The 19,183-nt window shown below is 45.8% G+C and overlaps 2 protein-coding genes and 1 pseudogene across 5 annotated transcripts; 1 reads left to right on the top strand and 2 right to left on the bottom strand.

The window, feature by feature from the left end:
- LOC113127357 (vesicle transport protein SFT2B-like) lies at positions 1-4,203 on the bottom strand. The gene is made up of 8 exons (XM_026301836.1): positions 3,962-4,203; positions 3,256-3,345; positions 2,335-2,420; positions 1,756-1,837; positions 1,576-1,611; positions 1,347-1,405; positions 1,236-1,265; positions 1-619 (listed from the first exon to the last, which is right to left on the bottom strand). The coding sequence occupies exons 1-8, from the start codon at positions 4,028-4,030 to the stop codon at positions 583-585; spliced, it is 489 nt and encodes a 162-aa protein (XP_026157621.1). The 5' UTR covers positions 4,031-4,203; the 3' UTR covers positions 1-582.
- An 834-nt stretch (positions 4,204-5,037) lies between these two features.
- Positions 5,038-9,311, top strand: LOC113127436 (pro-opiomelanocortin). 4 transcript variants are annotated; one of them, XM_026302006.2, is made up of 6 exons: positions 5,038-5,215; positions 5,813-5,953; positions 6,031-6,102; positions 7,628-7,819; positions 8,377-8,497; positions 8,628-9,311. In XM_026302006.2, the coding sequence occupies exons 5-6, from the start codon at positions 8,381-8,383 to the stop codon at positions 9,165-9,167; spliced, it is 657 nt and encodes a 218-aa protein (XP_026157791.1). In that variant the 5' UTR covers positions 5,038-5,215; positions 5,813-5,953; positions 6,031-6,102; positions 7,628-7,819; positions 8,377-8,380; the 3' UTR covers positions 9,168-9,311. The 4 variants fall into 4 exon arrangements, with proteins under 4 accessions (XP_026157791.1, XP_033181467.1, XP_026157792.1 ...); XM_033325576.1 differs by having other exon boundaries at positions 7,250-7,819; XM_026302007.2 differs by lacking the exon at positions 5,813-5,953.
- A 460-nt stretch (positions 9,312-9,771) lies between these two features.
- Positions 9,772-16,498, bottom strand: LOC113127288 (protein EFR3 homolog B-like; annotated as a pseudogene).
- Between the last annotated feature and the right edge of the window lie 2,685 nt (positions 16,499-19,183).

Raw genomic sequence — 19,183 nt, 5'->3', positions numbered from 1 at the left:
ACCAGAGGACCTGGAGAAAACCCACACAAGCACAGGGAGAACATGCAGACTCCACACAGAAAGGCCCCTGATGGGTTTCAAACCAGGAACATTCTTGCTGTGAGGCAACAGTGCTAACCACTAATGCACCGTGCTGCCCTGAGCTAAAACAATCTACAGAATCTACTAAAATAACAGAACAGACTAAAACACTGAGCCGTAAAGACGGACAGAAGGATTTCTGGGTAAAAGATTTCTAACATGAACATGAAGAAATGTGTGTGTGTGTGTGTGTGTGTGTGTTGTGTGTGTGTGTGTGTGTGAACATCAGCTTTTACTGCTCTGACTCTAACTTCCCTACTTTACTGTAATTACTGCTCCGACATAAAAAACATAAAAATAACTACGAGGCCACTTTTCCCTGAAGTGTCCAAGTGCAGCAGCTTCAACTAGAGAAAAGTTCAGTGAAGAAACAAAGTGACACAGTTTAAAGCTGCTGCTGGTCCCACTGGAAACCAGTTCCCACTTTAACTGGTCATTGAAATGTTTTCTGGTTGGACACAAACCAGTGTCCTGCGTCCTCATTGGTCAGGAGGGAGACGTCTAGACACAGATGGAGCACAGCTTGAGGACGCCGTCTCTGAAAGACAAACACATTTTAGTATTTTTAGTAAAATGATTTGTTGAGGAATCTGATCAATAACAAATCAAATCTTTGATTCATCAAATTTGACTTTTCCTTCAGTGTTTTTGTCTCATGTATTAGTGACATGACAAGTCACAGCCAAAGCAGGAAAACAACAACAGTCTAAATGAACCACGTGGGAACCGAACAGGAACGGGGACTCAGATCAGATCTGCAGCTCAGGACTAGGTCCCGGTTTCAGGCTGGATCCTTCAAACTGAATCAGTGTCCAGCTCTGATACGAGCAGCTTTTTTTCTGTTCAGACTGTTTGATTCGGCCAAAGAGGAAAGAAGACGTGAAGGCGTCTGCAGCAAAAAGCAGAAACTAGAGAGTTTTGATCAGTTTTCGTCCTGTGAGACGCAGATTTCTCATGAACAGAGTTTGGCCCTGACAACTTTTCTGTCAGTTTTGATCTCCCACAGTGTCCTGGGCCCAAAGCAGCACAGACACAGATCAGCAACATCTGTGTGTGTGTGTGTGTGTGTGTGTGTGTGTGTGTGTGTGTGTGTGTGTGCGTGTGCGTGTGCGTGTGCGTGTGTGTGTGTGTGTGTGTGTGTGCGTGTGTGTTACCTGGCGAAAGGGATGTAGGAAAGGCCGTACCTGTGACAAATACAGCAGCAGTTAAACAGGTGAGACAGACAGACAGGTAGGGGTGTGTGTGTGTGTGTGTGTGTGCTCTACCAGGTGAAAGCCAGTAACTGAAGGATGGTGAACACCAATGCGAGGCCATTATTCTTCCACTGGAGACGAGAAACAAAACAAATAACTCAGAAATGAACAAACTGCATCCACAGTATCAGCTTTTTTTCTTATCTGCACTTTTAAAAACTGATACGACTTGTTTAAATGTCACTAGTGTGTGTTGTGTGTTGTGTGTGTGTGTGTGTGTGTGTGTGTGTGTGTGTCTCACCCACAGAGCAGCACACAGCGTCAGGCCCAGGCAGACCTGCAGGGACACACAGTTTTCTAGTAAAGTGAACATGGAGCTGAAGGCCTGAGAACTGTGATCTGAGGAACCAACACCTGTGACCAGGTGATTCACGTTACTGGCTGTTAGCTGCTAAACTCTGCTGGTTCTGTTTGCTCTCACCAGCATCATGACGGTGGCGAACGCTCTCTCTTTAGCACACATGGTCTTCAGCTGCCTGCACGGGCCAATCAGGAACATGGTGCTGAAATCACAGGGAAAATCCACAAAGCTTCAGATTTACATTCTTTGATTTCTGACCATGTTTGAACAGAAATCTCCTCAGAAACCCTCCTGAAAATGTTTGTGGTACTGACACCTGCCACCAGAGGGCGATGTTTTCTTACAACTAGAGACTGAGCTGAGCACAGGCCCGCAGGGATGGGTGGGAATGGACTTCCATACAGAATAATGGCATGTAAGACATTTCTAACATGGATGAACTGAAGACAATTGGGTTCTGGATCACAAGCTGGTACCTGATTTATTCGTCTCAAATGTGCTGAGACAAACTCCTGCTTCCAGATTCACACTTATGGACAGAAATTACCTGGAGGTTTGTTTCTAATCAGCATGACTGTCAGGAAACGAGGTCCCTGCTAACCATTTGGACCTGCCTGAACTGGTTCTGTTAATGAGGACCAAGACAGCCTGGTTGTGTGTGTCTGGACCAGGTCAGACCAGGATGGCGCTGGTTGGTACCTGGCCAGAGAGCAGATGTTTCCCACGCTGTAGAAGACAGCGAACAATGCGAGACCAACGTGTGGAACCCACAGGAAACAGGTACCCTGAAATCAGAACGACAGTTGGTTACCATGAATACAGATAGCAATAGACAAACATGACTGACAGGAACAAAGGCTGTGAATTAAGGATGTTGCCATGGGTACAGATAGGATTAAGTCTGTTGTCATAGTAACAGAAAGTGATGCTGATCAAATCATATTGTCACCATGGACACAAACAGCCAGAGGGGATTAGTTTACATAGTAACAGAAGACAGGGTGGACAGACATACTGTTACCTTGGATACAGACAGGAAGACAAGAAAGGCTGTTACCATGACAACAGAAGGAGGATGCACACAGACTGCCAACACTGATGTAGACAGTAAAGCAACTACAGCTTCTTACCATAGAAACAGATGTGAAGAGAGACAGTCACCAACAGGCAGAGGGGACGTTACCATAGAAACAGAAGACATGGCAGAAAGTCATGCTGTTACCATGGATACAGGTAAGGATACAGGACAGGTAGTTACAGCAGAAACAGCTTTGAAAGAAAGACAGAAAGGACCAAAGACTGTTCTTAGGGATGGGTGACGCGTCAACACAACCTGTCACTGAAGACTGAAGCTGAAATATTGTGAATGTGCATCTGTCGCCTGCTGCTTCACACAAATCAGCTTCATAACATGATCCAAAACCAGCTTTGGGAAAATGTTCTACATCTGTTCACTTCTAGGAGCTGTCACATCAGCCATCTTTGTTTATTTACAGAAAAGACAGAGAGGAAACGGACAGGAAACGGACAGGAAACAGACAGGTAAGAAACAGACAGGTAAGAAACAGACAGGTAAGAAACAGACAGGTAAGAAACAGTGTTGTGCAGAGCGTCACTCACCACGATGGAGCAGAAAAGACTCAAAAAGAAGAAGATCAGGAAGCACTTCATCCTGGTCCCCCAGGCCAGCGTGGACGCCTCATTGGCTCGCTGCAGAGATGTCATCATCATCATCATCATCATCATGCATACACCTTAAATAAAACCCTAACACAGGTGTGAATGTGTGTGTGCCATGTGACCTGTGTCCCTACAGGCTGATTTCTGTACAATTAAACAAATTAGACTGTTTGTTTTTGAAGGTGCACGGCAATAGTGACGTCATTACGTCGTCATTAGATCTACAGCCAGCAGGCCTGTTGTGGTCTCAGTGCAGAGGCTGCAGGCTAAAGGAAATATTGACAGAGTTTCATCACACTCAGCACAAACTACTTGAAATAACAAGTTAACTGTTAAAGCTCAACATGACGCAGGTTACAGGACATGAACGACTGTAAACAAATACAAATACAAATGTTTTAACAGCAAACTTCAATATTAGAATTTATTCTGTTGGACAGACAGAAAGACACACAGTGACCTGAGAAATAATCGATTATCAATAATTATCAATTATTCCAGTGTGTTTAGTAAAAAGGTCAAATGGGACTGGTGCTTATTTCAGGAGCCAGCGGAGCCTTTTAACCTGACAGCCCTGATGTCTTTACTAAATGTTTTCCTAATTAAAGCTCACACAGATGCTAACATGCTAACAAACAACCTTTACCTCCACTATTCCCGCCCTGTCCGCGTTTTCATCGTCCTGCCCGCTCAGCACCTTCTTTAATTTGTCCATAGACTCCGCGTCTCCGGCTCCAACAGCGGACCAGTTTCCAGATGCTCCCCAGGTGAGTAGTCTCAGGTGTTGAAGGTAAAGAGGAATTAACGCTTCAACAGGTGAAGCACTTCCGCCTGCAGTACCGCCGCTGGCCACAACGGGACCAAAGCAGGCGCTGTTTCCCCACAATCCACTTTACGCCAGATGCAAATACTCGATGTAGTTCCTGGAAAATAAGACAGTTTTTGGTACTTTACTTTGCATTTTGTAGTATTTCACTACATGTCAGAGCCGAACCTTGGACTTTTTCCTGCTCTACATTTATCTGATAACTTTAGTTCCTATTCGGAATCAGATGGATCCAACAAAATACAGACTGATCATCAAACTTTATTGATCCCTGGAGAGAAATTCCCAAGATACCCAGCAGTTTATAAAGTACTTCAAATTAGAAGTATATAAGGTAGTTAACGTCAGCTACCCAGCGGTATATAAAGTACTTCAAATTAGAAGTACATAAGGTAGTTAACGTCAGCTACCCAGCGGTATATAAAGTACTTCAAATTAGAAGTACATAAGGTAGTTAACGTCAGCTACCCAGCGGTATATAAAGTACTTCAAATTAGAGGTACATAAGGTAGTTAACGTCAGCTACCCAGCGGTATATAAAGTACTTCAAATTAGAGGTACATAAGGTAGTTAACGTCAGCTACCCAGCGGTATATAAAGTACTTCAAATTAGAAGTACATAAGGTAGTTAACGTCAGCTACCCAGCGGTATATAAAGTACTTCAAATTAGAAGTACATAAGGTAGTTAACGTCAGCTACCCAGCGGTATATAAAGTACTTCAAATTAGAGGTACATAAGGTAGTTAACGTCAGCTCCACCTTTACCAGCTCCAACATTAAAGTGATCAACACAATAATCAATAATTACTTGGCGTCATCTAAAATGTATGAAGAGAACAGTGAAGTGACCTGTGTTTGACTCCAGGGGGCGCTCAAAGAAAACATCTGCAGATTAAGAAATACCAGAAGAAGAAAAGGAGGAAGTAGCATTCTGTTGTGATGCCAGATCAGCTGACTGAGCTAAAGCTAAGCGGCATTTTTCATCGTTGAGCTGGAAACAGGTTCTTGTCTCCGGGGAACAACATGGCCTTCATCACTGCCAACTGGAACACGCTGGGAGAAGCGTTTTATCGGTCAGTTTGTGTCTGGGTGTTAGCCGAGAGCAGCTAACGTTAGCCGTACAGCTAACCACCCGGGCTAACTGTTATCCGTTAGCTCACTGTGCTTTCAGCAACAACATGTGTGTTTCCCACAGTTTGTTTTCCAGTGAGAACAGAGCTGACGGTGCAGCCTGTTGACTGTTAGCATCGCTGCTCTGCTCCTGGGACGCGTCTCATGTTAGCTTCACATTAGCATTAGCTTCACTGTGGGCTGTCATTAGCTGTTAGCTGTCAGTTCAGTCTACCCTGTCTTCAGTCTGTTAAAGTGATCAATCACACGAATTCAGCGGAAGACTCCAACCAATCACAGTCAGAGTTCAGACAGGTTAGCAGGTGGTCTTTGTTCCAATGCAAAGCTCGTGAGTTTTAAAACAACAGAAATTTCAATGGAGTCTGGTTGAACAGAAGAAAAAGACCAGATGTCGGTATGTTTGGATCTGATGAGTGTGAGTGTTTGTGTTTGACTACACTCACACACGTTAAGCCTGTTTACACTCAACTGAACCTGAACCAACCATAGTCATGTTAACTAACAGTGCAGTCTGTTAACTAGCCTCTGATGTTAAACAGGAAGTGGTCCAGAGTCAGGTGTTGGAGGTCAAGATGTTCCACTCTCCTTATGGAGCAGGTGTTGCCATAGTAACAGGCTCCTTGTGCTTCACCTTGGCAACAAATATTGATGTCCTGTCCACAGGTTACCTGAAGTCTCAGGTAAGACCTGGTCCAGCTGCAGTGATGTTTTTTACTCTGTCTGTCTGGCTCTGACCCGTCTTTCTGTGTGTCCTCAGGAAGGGGAAGCCTTCCTGTTGGGTCGTCCTCACTCAGGATGGACAGACTAAAGTCACCAAACAGATGCTCTGGTATGTTTACCTGTCTAACCACCTGTCAACCAGCCTGCCTGTTCATTTATCATCTGAAGCTCTATCAGCACAGTTCACGCATTTGTTCAGCTGCTTGAAGCATTTTCAGATGGACCCACCTAAAATAAGACAAACCCATTTCACAAAACGCTCATTATTCCGGATCAATCTCACATCAACGTCTGAATAAGCAGGTTTTTCCTAAAGCCTCAGCATATTGAATAAGAGTGTAGACAAACACAGTTACCGCGCACATCAGGACAATAAAGTGCTTCCATTTATAAATGTCTTTAATTATAAAATGTCTTTGAGCCCATGTCATGTGACCCCTGCCTTGTCGTGCCATTATCTCTTTCTTCCTGAGTTTGTGTTTGTAATGGACGTTCAAGGTCGTGGGCGCACCCTAATGGGTTTATATTTACCTGCCTGCCTCCATGGGCCGCTCAGTCAGATCCATTAGAAAAACACAAGACAGACCAGTCACAGAAATGACTTCACTGTGAATAAGAGCATCCTGCTGCAGAAATAGTCAGACTCCACATTTTCTGTGTATTTACCACCACAGCATCTGAAAGAATCTGAAATGGACTAACCTGCAGTTAATGACAAATCTAAAATGCTGTTCTACTGCAGCCTCACAGTGTTTTTGGAATATGGAATATATAAAAGCTCTGATAATATTTAGCTCATGCTTATATTTTTATACTCACTTGATCAGTTCAGGAAATAAGGTCTAAAAAGATGTGTTCAGTCTGAGAATGACACAGATTGTTTTGCTTAAAGAACAGACCTAAAGAGAAGTTCCCCATAAAGTGACGACTGCAGGAGACGCAGTGTGTAGGTGGATGTTTGAGAAAACTGTAGTGGCTGAAAGCTGAAATAAAGGCTGCTGCTAAAACCCCCTAAGAAAACCTGAAGGGAAACTGGGACCAGACACAGATCATTGCAGAAAGGCTGTTTTTGTATCTAGAGCCACGAGGAAAACCTGAGCAGTCATAGCGTCTGAAAAACGAACCCTGACATCATCTGTCTCCGTTAAATGAGATAAACCCTGTGTGGATTCAGCATTAGTGACACTGAGCGCTCAGACAAAGACGAGACACTGCAGCAGGTGTGTGTTTGTGTAACTATACACCCTGACCCGCAGGTTTGAATCCCGTCTTCCCTGCAGTGACGGGATGCCGGGTCAGTGTTAATCTGCCAAACCTGCCGGTTGACATTTAACACAGAGCATCAGCGGTGAGGAGGTGGTGGTGACCGGACATTTACAGGAGCTGGTTTGTGTGGTACCTTCAGTTTGACTGTGGGGACGTCTTTCCTTTTTGTTTGAGTCCTGCTGTGTCAGGAAAACCTGAAAACAAACAACACGTAAACTGTTCCGACACACACACAGTCATACACAGATGAACAAATGAATGATTTGTGGTGCCAAACTTCAGGCTGTGGAGTTTCACCAGGAGACGAGTGTGTGTTTGTGAGTGGGAGGGGGGGAGGAGGTTTCACTAATTGTCTCTGTGTTTACCAGCATGAATGAACGCTGGCGATGACGTGGTTCTTCTGGGGCTGTGCGTGTGTGTCCTTGGACCACAGGACATAAAAGTCGGCCGGGGGGTCGCAGCTGCAGAAGAAGAGCCGAACGACAGACATCTCCTCCGAAAGACAAGAAAACAGCAGCAATAAGACAGAAGAAGAAGAGACGAGGAGACAGGATAGCAGGGTGAGAAAACTGCATTATTACTTTTATCTTTACTTTAAAAAAACACTATTCAGTCAGGAGTCAGTATGACTTATACAACAGTATTTATTAAATGTCAACTGGTTGAAAACCCACAGTCTGAAAATAGTCAAAAAATGAAACTACTGCTTTGATTCTTTGAATCCAAGTCATTAATTATCTCAGGTGGACTCCACATGTACACAGGTGTTTTTAAAAAGTGTTCTTAGAATTCAGTTTCTCTTAAAGGAGTTACGTCTCTACGTGTGGAGATAATTGATTTAAACTGTTTTATTGAACTATTATTATTTCTTATATATTCATGATGGTACAGGTGCATATATCTGGACACTGCTGCTGTAAACTCTATAAATACATAGAAAATTACCTTCAAAACAGGAAGTAAAGCTGTAAATTATCGACACTATTAAAAAACTATTTTCACATTTAGTGTGTTTTATACATTTAGTTTATATAGTGTGTTAATTATTCATGTAAAGTAAATGCTATAAAAGAAGCCACTGAAAACTGGTCAACACTCGTCTCTGATTGGCTCACAGGAGCATGTGTCCTGTGTGGCTATTGGTGGCTGCCGTGGTTGTGGGCGTGTCCAGAGGAGCTGTGGGTCAGTGCTGGGAACACCCGAGCTGCCAGGAGCTGAACTCTGAGAGCAGCATGATGGTAACGCCCACGTACACACTGCTGTGCAGTATATACACTCTGTACTGCATAGTGTACTGCATACTACACTCTGTACTACACTCTGTACCACAATAGGAAGAATGAATTCTAACCTTGTCGTCTTCTGCAGGAGTGTCTCCAGCTGTGTCGCTCCGACCTCACCGCCGAGACCCCCATCTTCCCCGGCAACGCCCACCTCCAACCTCCGCCTCCATCGGACCCCTCCTTCTTCATCCTCCCTTCCTCCTCCTCCTCTTCTCCCCAGGCCAAGCGCTCCTACTCCATGGAGCACTTCCGCTGGGGGAAGCCCGTGGGCCGAAAACGCCGCCCCGTCAAAGTCTACACCTCCAACAGTGTGGAGGAGGAGTCTGCTGAAGTTTTCCCCGGAGAAATGAGGAGACGGGAGCTGGCCAAAGAGCTGCTGGCAGCGGGAACAGAGGAGCAGCAGAAAGGACAGGAGGTGACGGAGGAGGAGCAACAGCAGCAGCTCGTGGGTGGCGCCCAGGAAAAGAAAGACGGTCCTTACAAGATGAAGCACTTCCGCTGGAGCAGCCCCCCTGCCAGCAAACGCTACGGCGGCTTCATGAAGAGCTGGGACGAACGGAGCCAGAGGCCGCTGCTCACGCTCTTCAGAAACGTCATCAACAAAGACGGACAGCAGCAGAAATGAGAGGCAGAAACAGTTTTTATGCAGCTACAGTTTAGTGACCAATAAGAAGCTCTGGCCCCGACAGTCAGACACGTTTTGATATTTACTGATTCGTGTAAATAACTGTAAATTCTATGAAAACATAAAAAGACGTTTGCAAGCAAAGCAGAGATGTTTCATGTCCTGTTCCTACAGTTACACACACCACCCCACATTAAACCGCATCCACAAAGGATCCAGCTTCTCACTAAAGCCACAGTTGAGTGTACTGCTTGTGTGTGTATCATATTTCTCAGTTATGTGTCAGTGATTTGTTTTCAGTAACTTCAAACCTACTTTTTACTTGAACACTGGTCATTTTCACTAAACAACCAGATTTAGCAGATTCACCTGTCGCTGCATTTAAAACATCAGCATGATGGAAAACGTGTGTGTTGTGACGGAGGCAGTGATGCATGATAGGAAATATGTCAGTGACACACTGGACCCCACAGCTAATGAATGAATATTTTATTACAGCAGCTGATGAAGTGACAAACACAAAACACAACAAAAGAGACAAAGGATAAACAATAATCAGAGATCAATCGCTGAATTGATCATTTGACTATTTCTCCTGGGGACACAGCAGCAGCCACTAAACATTTTCTGACCTAAAATTAAAACGTCTTTGATCATTTCTAATCTAATCTAAACAGTCCGAGTGCTGATGAGACCTCCCTCTGTCCTACCTCCCTCTGTCCTACCTCCCTCTGTCCTACCTCCCTCTGTCCTACCTCCCTCTGTCCTACCTCCCTCTGTCCTCTCCTACTTTACCTCCTTTTTCCTGCCAGGAGACACATCACATGACACAAGGGAAGAGTTTGAACATCGTGGGTTTGTGCTCAGTAGACACAGAGATCGGGAAACTTCATCTCATAGAGCGGCGTGGAGCGAGGCAGCGAGAGTCCGGATGGCGACGGAGGAGGACGTGTGATCAGGTCAAAGACCTGATCCAGTTTGGACTGAAGCAAAGAGGCCTGCAGAGAGAACATGGTGTTCAGACCAGTGACACACACAGTTTTATTTTAGTGGTTAGAGGATAAAACCCTGACCCTGGATCCACAGTGAGCAGCAATCTCCTCAAAAGGAGCCGTCTGAAACTTCTCCACCACCTGCATCCTCTTCCTCCTCTCCTCCTCCTCCACACTCCCCCTGTCCTCTGTCAAAATAAAAGCATGTTTTTGAGTAATTTATAATTTAATGATGTTAAGAAACAAATCAAAAGACACACAGTCATCAACTCTAACCTGGATAGAACCTTGTAAACATGATGTTTAAATAAAGTTTTCAGTTTCAAAACTGTGTCACGGTGAAACTTTCACAGGCCAACAAACAATAAATCATCCAAACATATTGATTTAAATCAATCACTCACCAATGGTGTTCTTCAGAGTCTCAAAGGTGATCTGCTCCGTCTGAGGTTTCTACACGAGACAGACATCTTCATCATCATCATCATCATCATCACCACAGACGGATGAGATCATCATTATTCATTATCAATAGAGAAAGACGACATCATCACAGACAAACGTACAGACAGGTGGACACGGACACACAGACAGGTGGACACGGACACACAGACAGGTGGACACAGACACAGTCTGGCACCTTTTGGGTCACAGGGCAGCAGTGAGGGTCCATGTCCATCTGCAGGGAGATGACGTCTCCAATACTCTTCCTCTTCGACAGACGATCCTCATCTGAAACACAGTAATTACGTCTGTATGTAGCTCAGTAGTTATTGTGTGTTTAATTATTCAGAGTGTGTGTGTGTGTGTGTGTGTGTGTGTGTGTGTGTATACCTGTCAGCTGAGGTGTGTACGGTGTGTTGAGGTGCTCGGTGTATGTGCTGTAGCTGCTTCCTGTCAGAGCTTCACAGATCTCTGATTGGTCGAAAAGACAGGATTCATCCACCTTCAGCTCACCTTCTGGCAGTCTGACACACACACACACACACACACACACAGGTAAAGTATTGATTATATTTCTTTTACAATTATTAAATATGAACTTTAACTGCAACATGTTTAAGAGACACAGTCCAGCTGCTGCAGCTATAATCCCAGTTTAGCCAGTGCTGAGTCCAGACACCAACGTGAACTAAACAGAGTCTTTTTAATGTCATGACCGCTCCAGCTGTTGTTTACTTGTTTACAGTGTCCGACCAACCAGCCTGCTGTACATGCTCCTCTGGGGTTCAAACAGGCGCCTGTGGCCCCCTGGTGGTCTGTGAAGGCAGTGCAGGTGGACCTGGACAAGGCCTTCAAGTAGGTCTCAGTATTTTTTATTTCCGGTTTTCAACACTTCTCCACCTATCCATTATCATGAGTGAATAATCAGACTGAGTTAGAACGTGGGTCATGATCAGCTGAAATAATCCTGTTACTTCTCAGCAGCCTGTGGTTAATCCCGTGAAGTCAACTGTGATAATGCAGCTGATCTGGGCCAACATACTGACGGTGGCAGCAGAAAACACAGGATGTGTATCTACCTGGGTTTGTCACAGAAGAAGTCCTCAGGCAGCAGGTGTGGAGCGTCTGTCTGACGGCGTTCTATGACCTGCACGCACACACACACACACACACACACACACACACAATAATTGACTCCACATGACGCTGTGCAAACACACTCATTCCCTTTCATGTGCACATCTTCCTGTCCCTCCTCAGTCTGAGGTCGAGACGTGGGGCTGAGACACAACCTGCCGTCTGTGCTCACCTGGGCGACGTGCCGGTGGAGCGGGGGAGGCGGGCCGAGCCGGGACAACAGGCTGAGGAACGCGGCACAGACGGCGTGAACACCACAGCGGTTGAACACTGAAAGACACTCCTGATTGGACAACGCCAGCTCCTGAGCAGCCAATCACAGAGCAGAAAGACAATCAGAGAGAGAAAGCAGCAACATAAAGGTGCAGTCAGACCAAAACCCACCTGGTGACACGTACGTGGGGACGTGAACATGCAGGACTGAACAGGACTATCAGCTACAGCAGCTCAGAGTGGGAAGTTTAGCAAACATTAACGTCTGTCACTGCAAACATGATCATTCACCTGCAGTTTTAATGAGGGAGTGGGTCTGTGGTCAGGTGGATTTTAGTCCGACTGCCCCTGATCCTCATCTTTATTATTTTGACAGTAGGCCTGCCCACCTGCAGCGCGAGGACCAATCGAATCAGGTCCACCACCACCTCCTCATTGGCCAGTTCCAGGCTGACAACGGCCAGCAGGGTGAAGAGTGACTGGTAGTGGCTCCGCCCACTGCTCTCCTCCCTGCAGGCCAGGTAGACGTGTCTGTAGAGGTGCTGAGCATGCTACACACACACACACACACACACACACACACACACACACACACAAACAATAATGTACAGCACTCTCCTCCTGCTGGACAAATCTGTCTTCGGGAATGACACTGCAGTAACTGGTGCACCGATGATAAACATCTGGATCTATGTTGCTCTCACCTTCCTGATGAACAGGCTGTCCTGTCGAGAACATCTGTCCTGCTTCAGCTCCAGCAGCGACATGTCAAACGTCACACTGTGGACACACACACACACACACACACACACACACGTTTTCCCATAAACCATCAGCAACAAATATCAGATTCTCCATTTTGGCTGCTCGGGGAATGCGTGTGGTTTCTGGTGACATGTGACCTGGCAGCGCTGAGCCTGGCAGCGTTGTGCCGTCGGTCGATGAGCGACGTGAGGATGGACAGAACCAGCAGCCGGATCTGTGGATCCTCCATCAGAGTGAAAGACAGCAGGGGCTCCAGGAAGGACGAGGGCAACGCCGTCAACAGGTTAGTGCTGTCGTAGCGCTCCGACACCTGAGGCAGGGAGAAGGACGACACATCTGTGGTCGGTCTCATAGTCAGACAGTTTGTCTTAATGGTTGTACTGGAGGCCGTTAGAGTCCAGTTATACTGTAGAGAGCATCAGAGGATCTGACTGTGTCAGGTAAATCAGTAGATGAGTTAGTACTTCAGTAAGGAGGATACTAGTTTAGTAGGTAGTTCAGTACTTTGGTACAGTATAAAGGTTAGTAGGTTACATAATAGTACGGTTTGGCAGCTCCTGTGGTGGTTTAGAAGCTGAGCAGATGGTTTGGTGGAGGATCACAGGGTTTGGTGGGTCAGCAGATATATTTCCTACATCTGAGCAGGAACTTCATGAAAAATCAGAGGGAAATAGACTCACCTGGAGCAGAGACTTCAGCAGCATCACCTGGATCATGGTGCTGCCTTCAAACCTGAGACAAACCAACACCTGTACATTCATTTTTCACTTTCAGACTTTAAACTTCAAAATGTGTGAACTGAGCCGCTGTGACTGGTACCCTGCATTAGGTGACCCCAGAGCGGGGTAGATACCAGGAACAGGGATCTTCCCCATGATGAACAGCATGACCTCTGACCTCTGGTAGACAGGAAGTGTGTTGGCAAAGGATCCTGGACACATACGAGCAGGTCACATGATACAAGCACTTTTAAAACAAACAGCGGTGAGAAGAAACACAATTCCCTGCCTGACCGATGGTTTTGATGACGGCGTCCTGGAGCGTTTTCTCTTCAGCAGAGCTGGTTCTGTTTTCTCCTGTGTTGTCATAGTAACCGGTCAGCTGGTAGTCAACGCTCTGCCTGAGCTGCCGCAGTAACGTGTTGAACACTTCCAGTACTGTGGGACCTGTGAAACACAGGATCAGGATTACTTCATAGCACATAGCACAGTGCAGTACAGTACTGTGCAGTACAGTGTAGTACAGTGTAGTAGTGATGCCTCAGACTGACCTACAGATCCAGTAGCTTCTATCACAGCAGTTTCAGACAGGACTTCGACGATCCCAGCTCGGACCGAAGCCGGACTCCTGCTGTTGGCGTCCAGGTGACCCAGCAGCTGCTGGATCACCAGGTGTGAATGCTGCGACTGAGAAGTTCAGTTCAGTTCAAGTTCACATACAATTACCAAGTACAGCTCAGTAAAGGCAGTTTTCCTTCGCAGCTAAGGTTCAGGGCCCTCAGGTCTATTATATATTTAAAATATACTTTCACCTCGATGTTTAGCTTAAAGTACGAACAGTGATGGAAAATGTTCAGATAATTAAACAGAGCAAAGAATAACTACATTAGTTTTACTACAACTCAGATTAGCACAACACGAACTACAGCAAAGGTTGTTATTGACGTTCAGACAAAACTCACTGATGATTTGCTGCGGCAGGTTATTTTTGTTTCAAACTCACCTGGACAGAGAACATGATGATCTGAAAACACCGAACAGCGAAGCTCCGTCCTTCCCAAAGGCCGTGACTGTCCAGGTGCCTGGAAACACACACAGGGAACAAGCTGACACCTCCAGGACCAGCACATGACCTGCTGCTGCTGCTGCAGGTGAACGAAACTAACGAATACCAACAGCTCGGGTTGGTTTGACCTTCAGTTAATGTTGTGTGTGTGTGGGTGTGTCTTACATGAGAACAGGCCTGATCGCGTTGGTAATGTGTCCATAAGCAGCTCGGCCCAGCAGCTCCCTGAAACACACCTCTGTGTGCTCTGCTGGAGACTCACTGCGCATGCATACACACACACACACACACACACACACACACACACACACACACACACACACAAAAGACAAGACGCCAGTGAGCTCAGTGGCACCCTGGGTGATAATCAATTTGTGTTTACCTGCTGGTGTGTGTCTGTGTGTGTTTACCTGCTGGTGTGTGTCTGTGTGTGTTTACCTGCTGGTGTGTGTCTGTGTGTGTTTACCTGCTGGTGTGCATGTGTCTCTGCAGGTTGACCAGCAGGGCGGGAACAATCTGGTCCATGTGACGCGGCTCCCAAATGTTCACCTGCAGTTCATCGTCCACCGTCTTCCTGAACACCCCCTGGAGACCACGGATCCCCGACACACGGATCCTACACACACACACACACACACACACACACACACACACACCTAATCTTTTCAGACTAAAGAGTTCAGTCCAGGCACAGTCGCGTCATTATTGTTTTATCTGTGACACATAAAGAGATTTTCCTCCATCTACATTTATGTCAGTGTTAAATGTGTTTGTCATCTACTTGTTTTTATATTTATTGATCACATGAACAATCATAACGAGGGTTAACTAGGTTAAATTTATTCAGTCACAGATGAAAGACAAACTGAAAACGGTGCTAAGACCAAGTCTGACTTGTTTCGGATGTCGGGGTCGTCGTGCTCAGAGTGACACATCTCACTGAAGCGAGACACGAAGAAGTCGTAGCTGCGATGGTACGACGGCGTGTCCTCCTCGATGTTCGCAAACTTCACAAACTGCACAGAACAAAACACAGAGTGACTTAGCATTTAAAGAGACACCACACACAGCACTAATGAAGCTCACACTAACCTGACAGTGTGTTATTTACATAAAAACAGGACCGACACTGTTGGAGATGAATAAAACATTAATATCTGCAGTAAAACACGAACAGACCGATAAACCTGCTGTGTGTGTGTGTGTGTGTGTGTGTTAATGCAGCTTTTAGGGCCTGAAGTTCCATAAATAAATGTATAGAATTAAAACCACGCTCTGTCCTACACTATAAAGTACTGGCTGTGTGTTAAAGTCGACCTGTGGATTTCATGGGTTTAATTAACACCTGTAGTGTTTGTGTTTCCTGTGGGACAGGAAGTGACGTAGCTGCTGTTTCTCTCCATGTTATATGAATCCAAACTGAACTGATCCATCACACACACTGACACTGACTGTGTCAGCTTGTCAGCGTGTTAGCGTGTGTCCTGCGTACCGAGCTGGTGGCCAGGACGTGGAGATGCGGCTTGTCGGCCTCCAGCAGCAGACGTAACGTGCTGAGGAAACTCTCCACCAGCAGGTTGATGCTCTGACAGTGACAGGCCAGCAGCAGCTGCTCCATCGCCTCCAGCGCGATGCACACATACCTAGAACACACGCAGGACACACTGCATCACTACAGTGTCCATTTCCACATGAAGATGTGGAATCAAATAATTAAAACCAGAGTGTTCTCCTGCTTTGATATGAATCTGAGTAATGATGTGATGACACAGGTGATTTCTTTATTCTGAATGTTTTCCAGTGTGGTATTACCACTGTACCTTGGAGTAAACGCTCACACTGACGGTAACTGTGGGTTTTGTTGTGCACTGACCCGTAACGGTGGCGGTTCAGCTCCCTGGTCAGACGCTCCGACAGGTACGCAGCGATCCGGTCCAGCTTCCCCGGAGCCGACAGAGCGAAGAACGTCAGCTTCTCCATGTTGGCTTTCACCAGGCCGTCCTGTTCTCACACACACACACACACACACACACACACACACACACACACACACACACACACACACACACACACACACACACACACACACACACACACACACACAGGTGTGTTACAGGTGGGTGGGACTTGATCTCATTTGAGAGATTAGAGAATTACAGTGTTTACCTCTGGGTCTTCTGGGAAAATATTGTCCACCAGCCGTTTGTAGCGAGGACGCAGCGCCCAGCAGCAGCCACACACACCTGAACACACACACACACACACACACACACACACACACACAGTTAACAGTTTCTTGTGTGATGACCTCTAACCTCAGCTCCTCCCTCTCTCTCTGGTCCTGCCTCCTTGTTCCTTTTTTGTGTGTTTCTTTGTCCAGATGTGGTTTTATAAACTTGGAACCAGATCCAAAACAGTACCAGCCTTCCAGGTCCATCAGTACCTAAACACAGTTTTCAGTTTTTTACATTTCTGCTGCTTGGAGCACCACACTTTCTGGAGCTGTTTCACAATAAAAGCCTTCCAGTTTCTCAGTCTCTGATTACAGGAGGCCACAGATCCACAGTAAAACTCTTAATCCAGAGGTTACGTAATGTGCAGAGACTCAGGTGAAGCCCCAAAACCACTACACACTGATGACAAAGCCCATTAAAGGAATAATACAACAGCTTTTACTGCGTCGTCTGGGTAAGTACGGATGATTCTGCTTCATACAAACACTTTCCAGCAGCTGTTTACAAACAGCATCATGTGCAATCATGAAAAATGATTCAGTGAAAACAGGAATCCAGCAGCGACCAACCGATGGTGCCCAGGAACCACTTTCTTTAGAAAACAAGCAGGATGAAGATGATGTATTTTCCCACACCTTCACAATAAACCTTACATACCTGGAGCTGTGCAGCACATCCAAATTGTTTTCACCTGTTTGATTCTGTGTAACTTCACTGCATCCCCACAGACAAACAAACAAACAAACAAACAAACAAACGTGAAAATGTTTCTTACCGTACATGAAGATGCTTCCTTCAGCCTCACATCCAGTCACGGCAATCACACACACACGCACACAGAAATACACACACCTCGTTAATCCTTCACACACACACACACACAAAAACACACACACACACCCTCCACCTTCGGCGACTGAGTAGATGCTGAAAATGTTTTGACATCACGACTGTGTGTTTTATTCTGAGGTTGAAAACCCGCCGTGTGGCAGATGTAAGGTTTCGTACTAACATCCTGTTTGTTAATGATTTCTGCTGCTCGTTGTTGTTAAAGCAGCAAAAACCAACAGATTTGATGTGGAGCCGTATTAAAATTCTCAGCAGCTCAGTGTCGTGTGTGATCTGGGCCACGTGCAGCAGCTCAGTCTGTAATCTGCTCTGGATTTATTCATCGTTCCAGCAGAAACACAAAAACCTCACCAACCTGCTGCAGTGGCAAACAAAACTCTAATATTACTGCAGTCGACAGCAGCCTGAGAGGTACTTTATGTTAGGATTCAGTTCTAACGGTATAAGAAAACTGTTTTCTCAAGGACCAAAGCCTATTGTTTATTATTCTTTCTATTTTTTCACAAAATCTCTGCCACAGAAACAACTGAGGAAACTCAGTTTCATAAAATGAATGTTTAGATACAAGCAGGGAAACTTTCCACATCGATTCAGCTGTAATTTTAAAACAGCACATTTTAAAAACGTGTCTGTTATTTACTGGTTTGGTTTTATTTGAACCAAGTCGACACAGGACTCTGGCTCTTTGAGCAGATGTTCAGACTGTAAATTGGCAGAAAATGGAAATAAAATAAAAACTTGTTTGAGGTTAAAGGAAAAATTTGAAGCTTCATCCACTTTTATTTTTACTAATCGGTTATTGAGGGACTATTTAATTAAGGATCTGGGCTCCAGAACTAGACTCCTGGTTACCTCCTGGTGTCTGGTGGTCCAGCACAGAGCAGCAGTCCTGCAGCAGCCTCCGAGGAGCCTGGGGCACGGTCGGCATGGCGACACCCCGGGGCAGCGACACCCCCCTGGGCAGGCTGGGTAAACTGGGAAAAGTGGGCATCGTGATGCCTCTGGGCAGGGAGTTGAGCAAAGCAGGCATGGACACCCCCCGCGGCATGCTGGGAAGAGTCCCAGGCATCTGTGTGGTGAGGAGGAGAAAACCTGGGGAAGAGAGAGCGAGAAATGAGAGAATGTAAAGCAGGATGGAAGTAAAAACCTTTTCTCCACATTCCTCTGAATTTTAACCCCTTCTGCTCTACTCCTGCAGCTCTGAACAAACAGACGCACCCAGCAGGGGGCGCCACTGAGTCCTCAACGCATCAGGGAACTGAAAATCAAACCACAGAGGCACTATGATCACTAAACTGCACGAGTAGTTTCAGTCTGAAGACTGGAGGCCTGGCCAACCCTCACATCTGTCCATCACTGGGGTCCTGAACTCACTGTTGAGAAACCTAAGCAGCCGTCTGTTCAGACACAACAGCAGCGTTTACTGACATCCTGATATTAAGAAGGAGCAGAGCCATCACAGAGAAACACAAACAAAACTGTAAAAGTACCATTGTCAGGTAAATGTCCTTAAATATTAAAGTTCTCATTATGGAAACTGACCCTTTGAGAAAATGATCAGTTGATCATATTTTTAATGGTGTAGTTTGTCATGATG

Source organism: Mastacembelus armatus, chromosome 2, assembly GCF_900324485.2.
Source record: "Mastacembelus armatus chromosome 2, fMasArm1.2, whole genome shotgun sequence".
Lineage (NCBI taxonomy): Eukaryota > Metazoa > Chordata > Actinopteri > Synbranchiformes > Mastacembelidae > Mastacembelus > Mastacembelus armatus.
The sequence above is the reverse complement of the archived record's forward strand: the minus strand, read 5'-3'. Positions and strand labels throughout refer to the sequence as shown.

Bases quoted from the DNA above. Each gene is read 5' to 3' on its own strand.
- LOC113127357 (XM_026301836.1), bottom strand. From the start codon at position 4,030: ATGGACAAATTAAAGAAGGTGCTGAGCGGGCAGGACGATGAAAACGCG. The intron at 2,421-3,255 runs GTGAGTGACGCT...TTCTGATTTCAG, and splicing joins GTCTTTTCTGCTCCATCGTG to GGTACCTGTTTCCTGTGGGT. The intron at 1,838-2,334 runs GTACCAACCAGC...CTGTGATTTCAG, and splicing joins AACATCTGCTCTCTGGCCAG to CACCATGTTCCTGATTGGCC.
- LOC113127436 (XM_026302007.2), top strand. From the start codon at position 8,381: ATGTGTCCTGTGTGGCTATTGGTGGCTGCCGTGGTTGTGGGCGTGTCC. The intron at 8,498-8,627 runs GTAACGCCCACG...CGTCTTCTGCAG, and splicing joins ACTCTGAGAGCAGCATGATG to GAGTGTCTCCAGCTGTGTCG.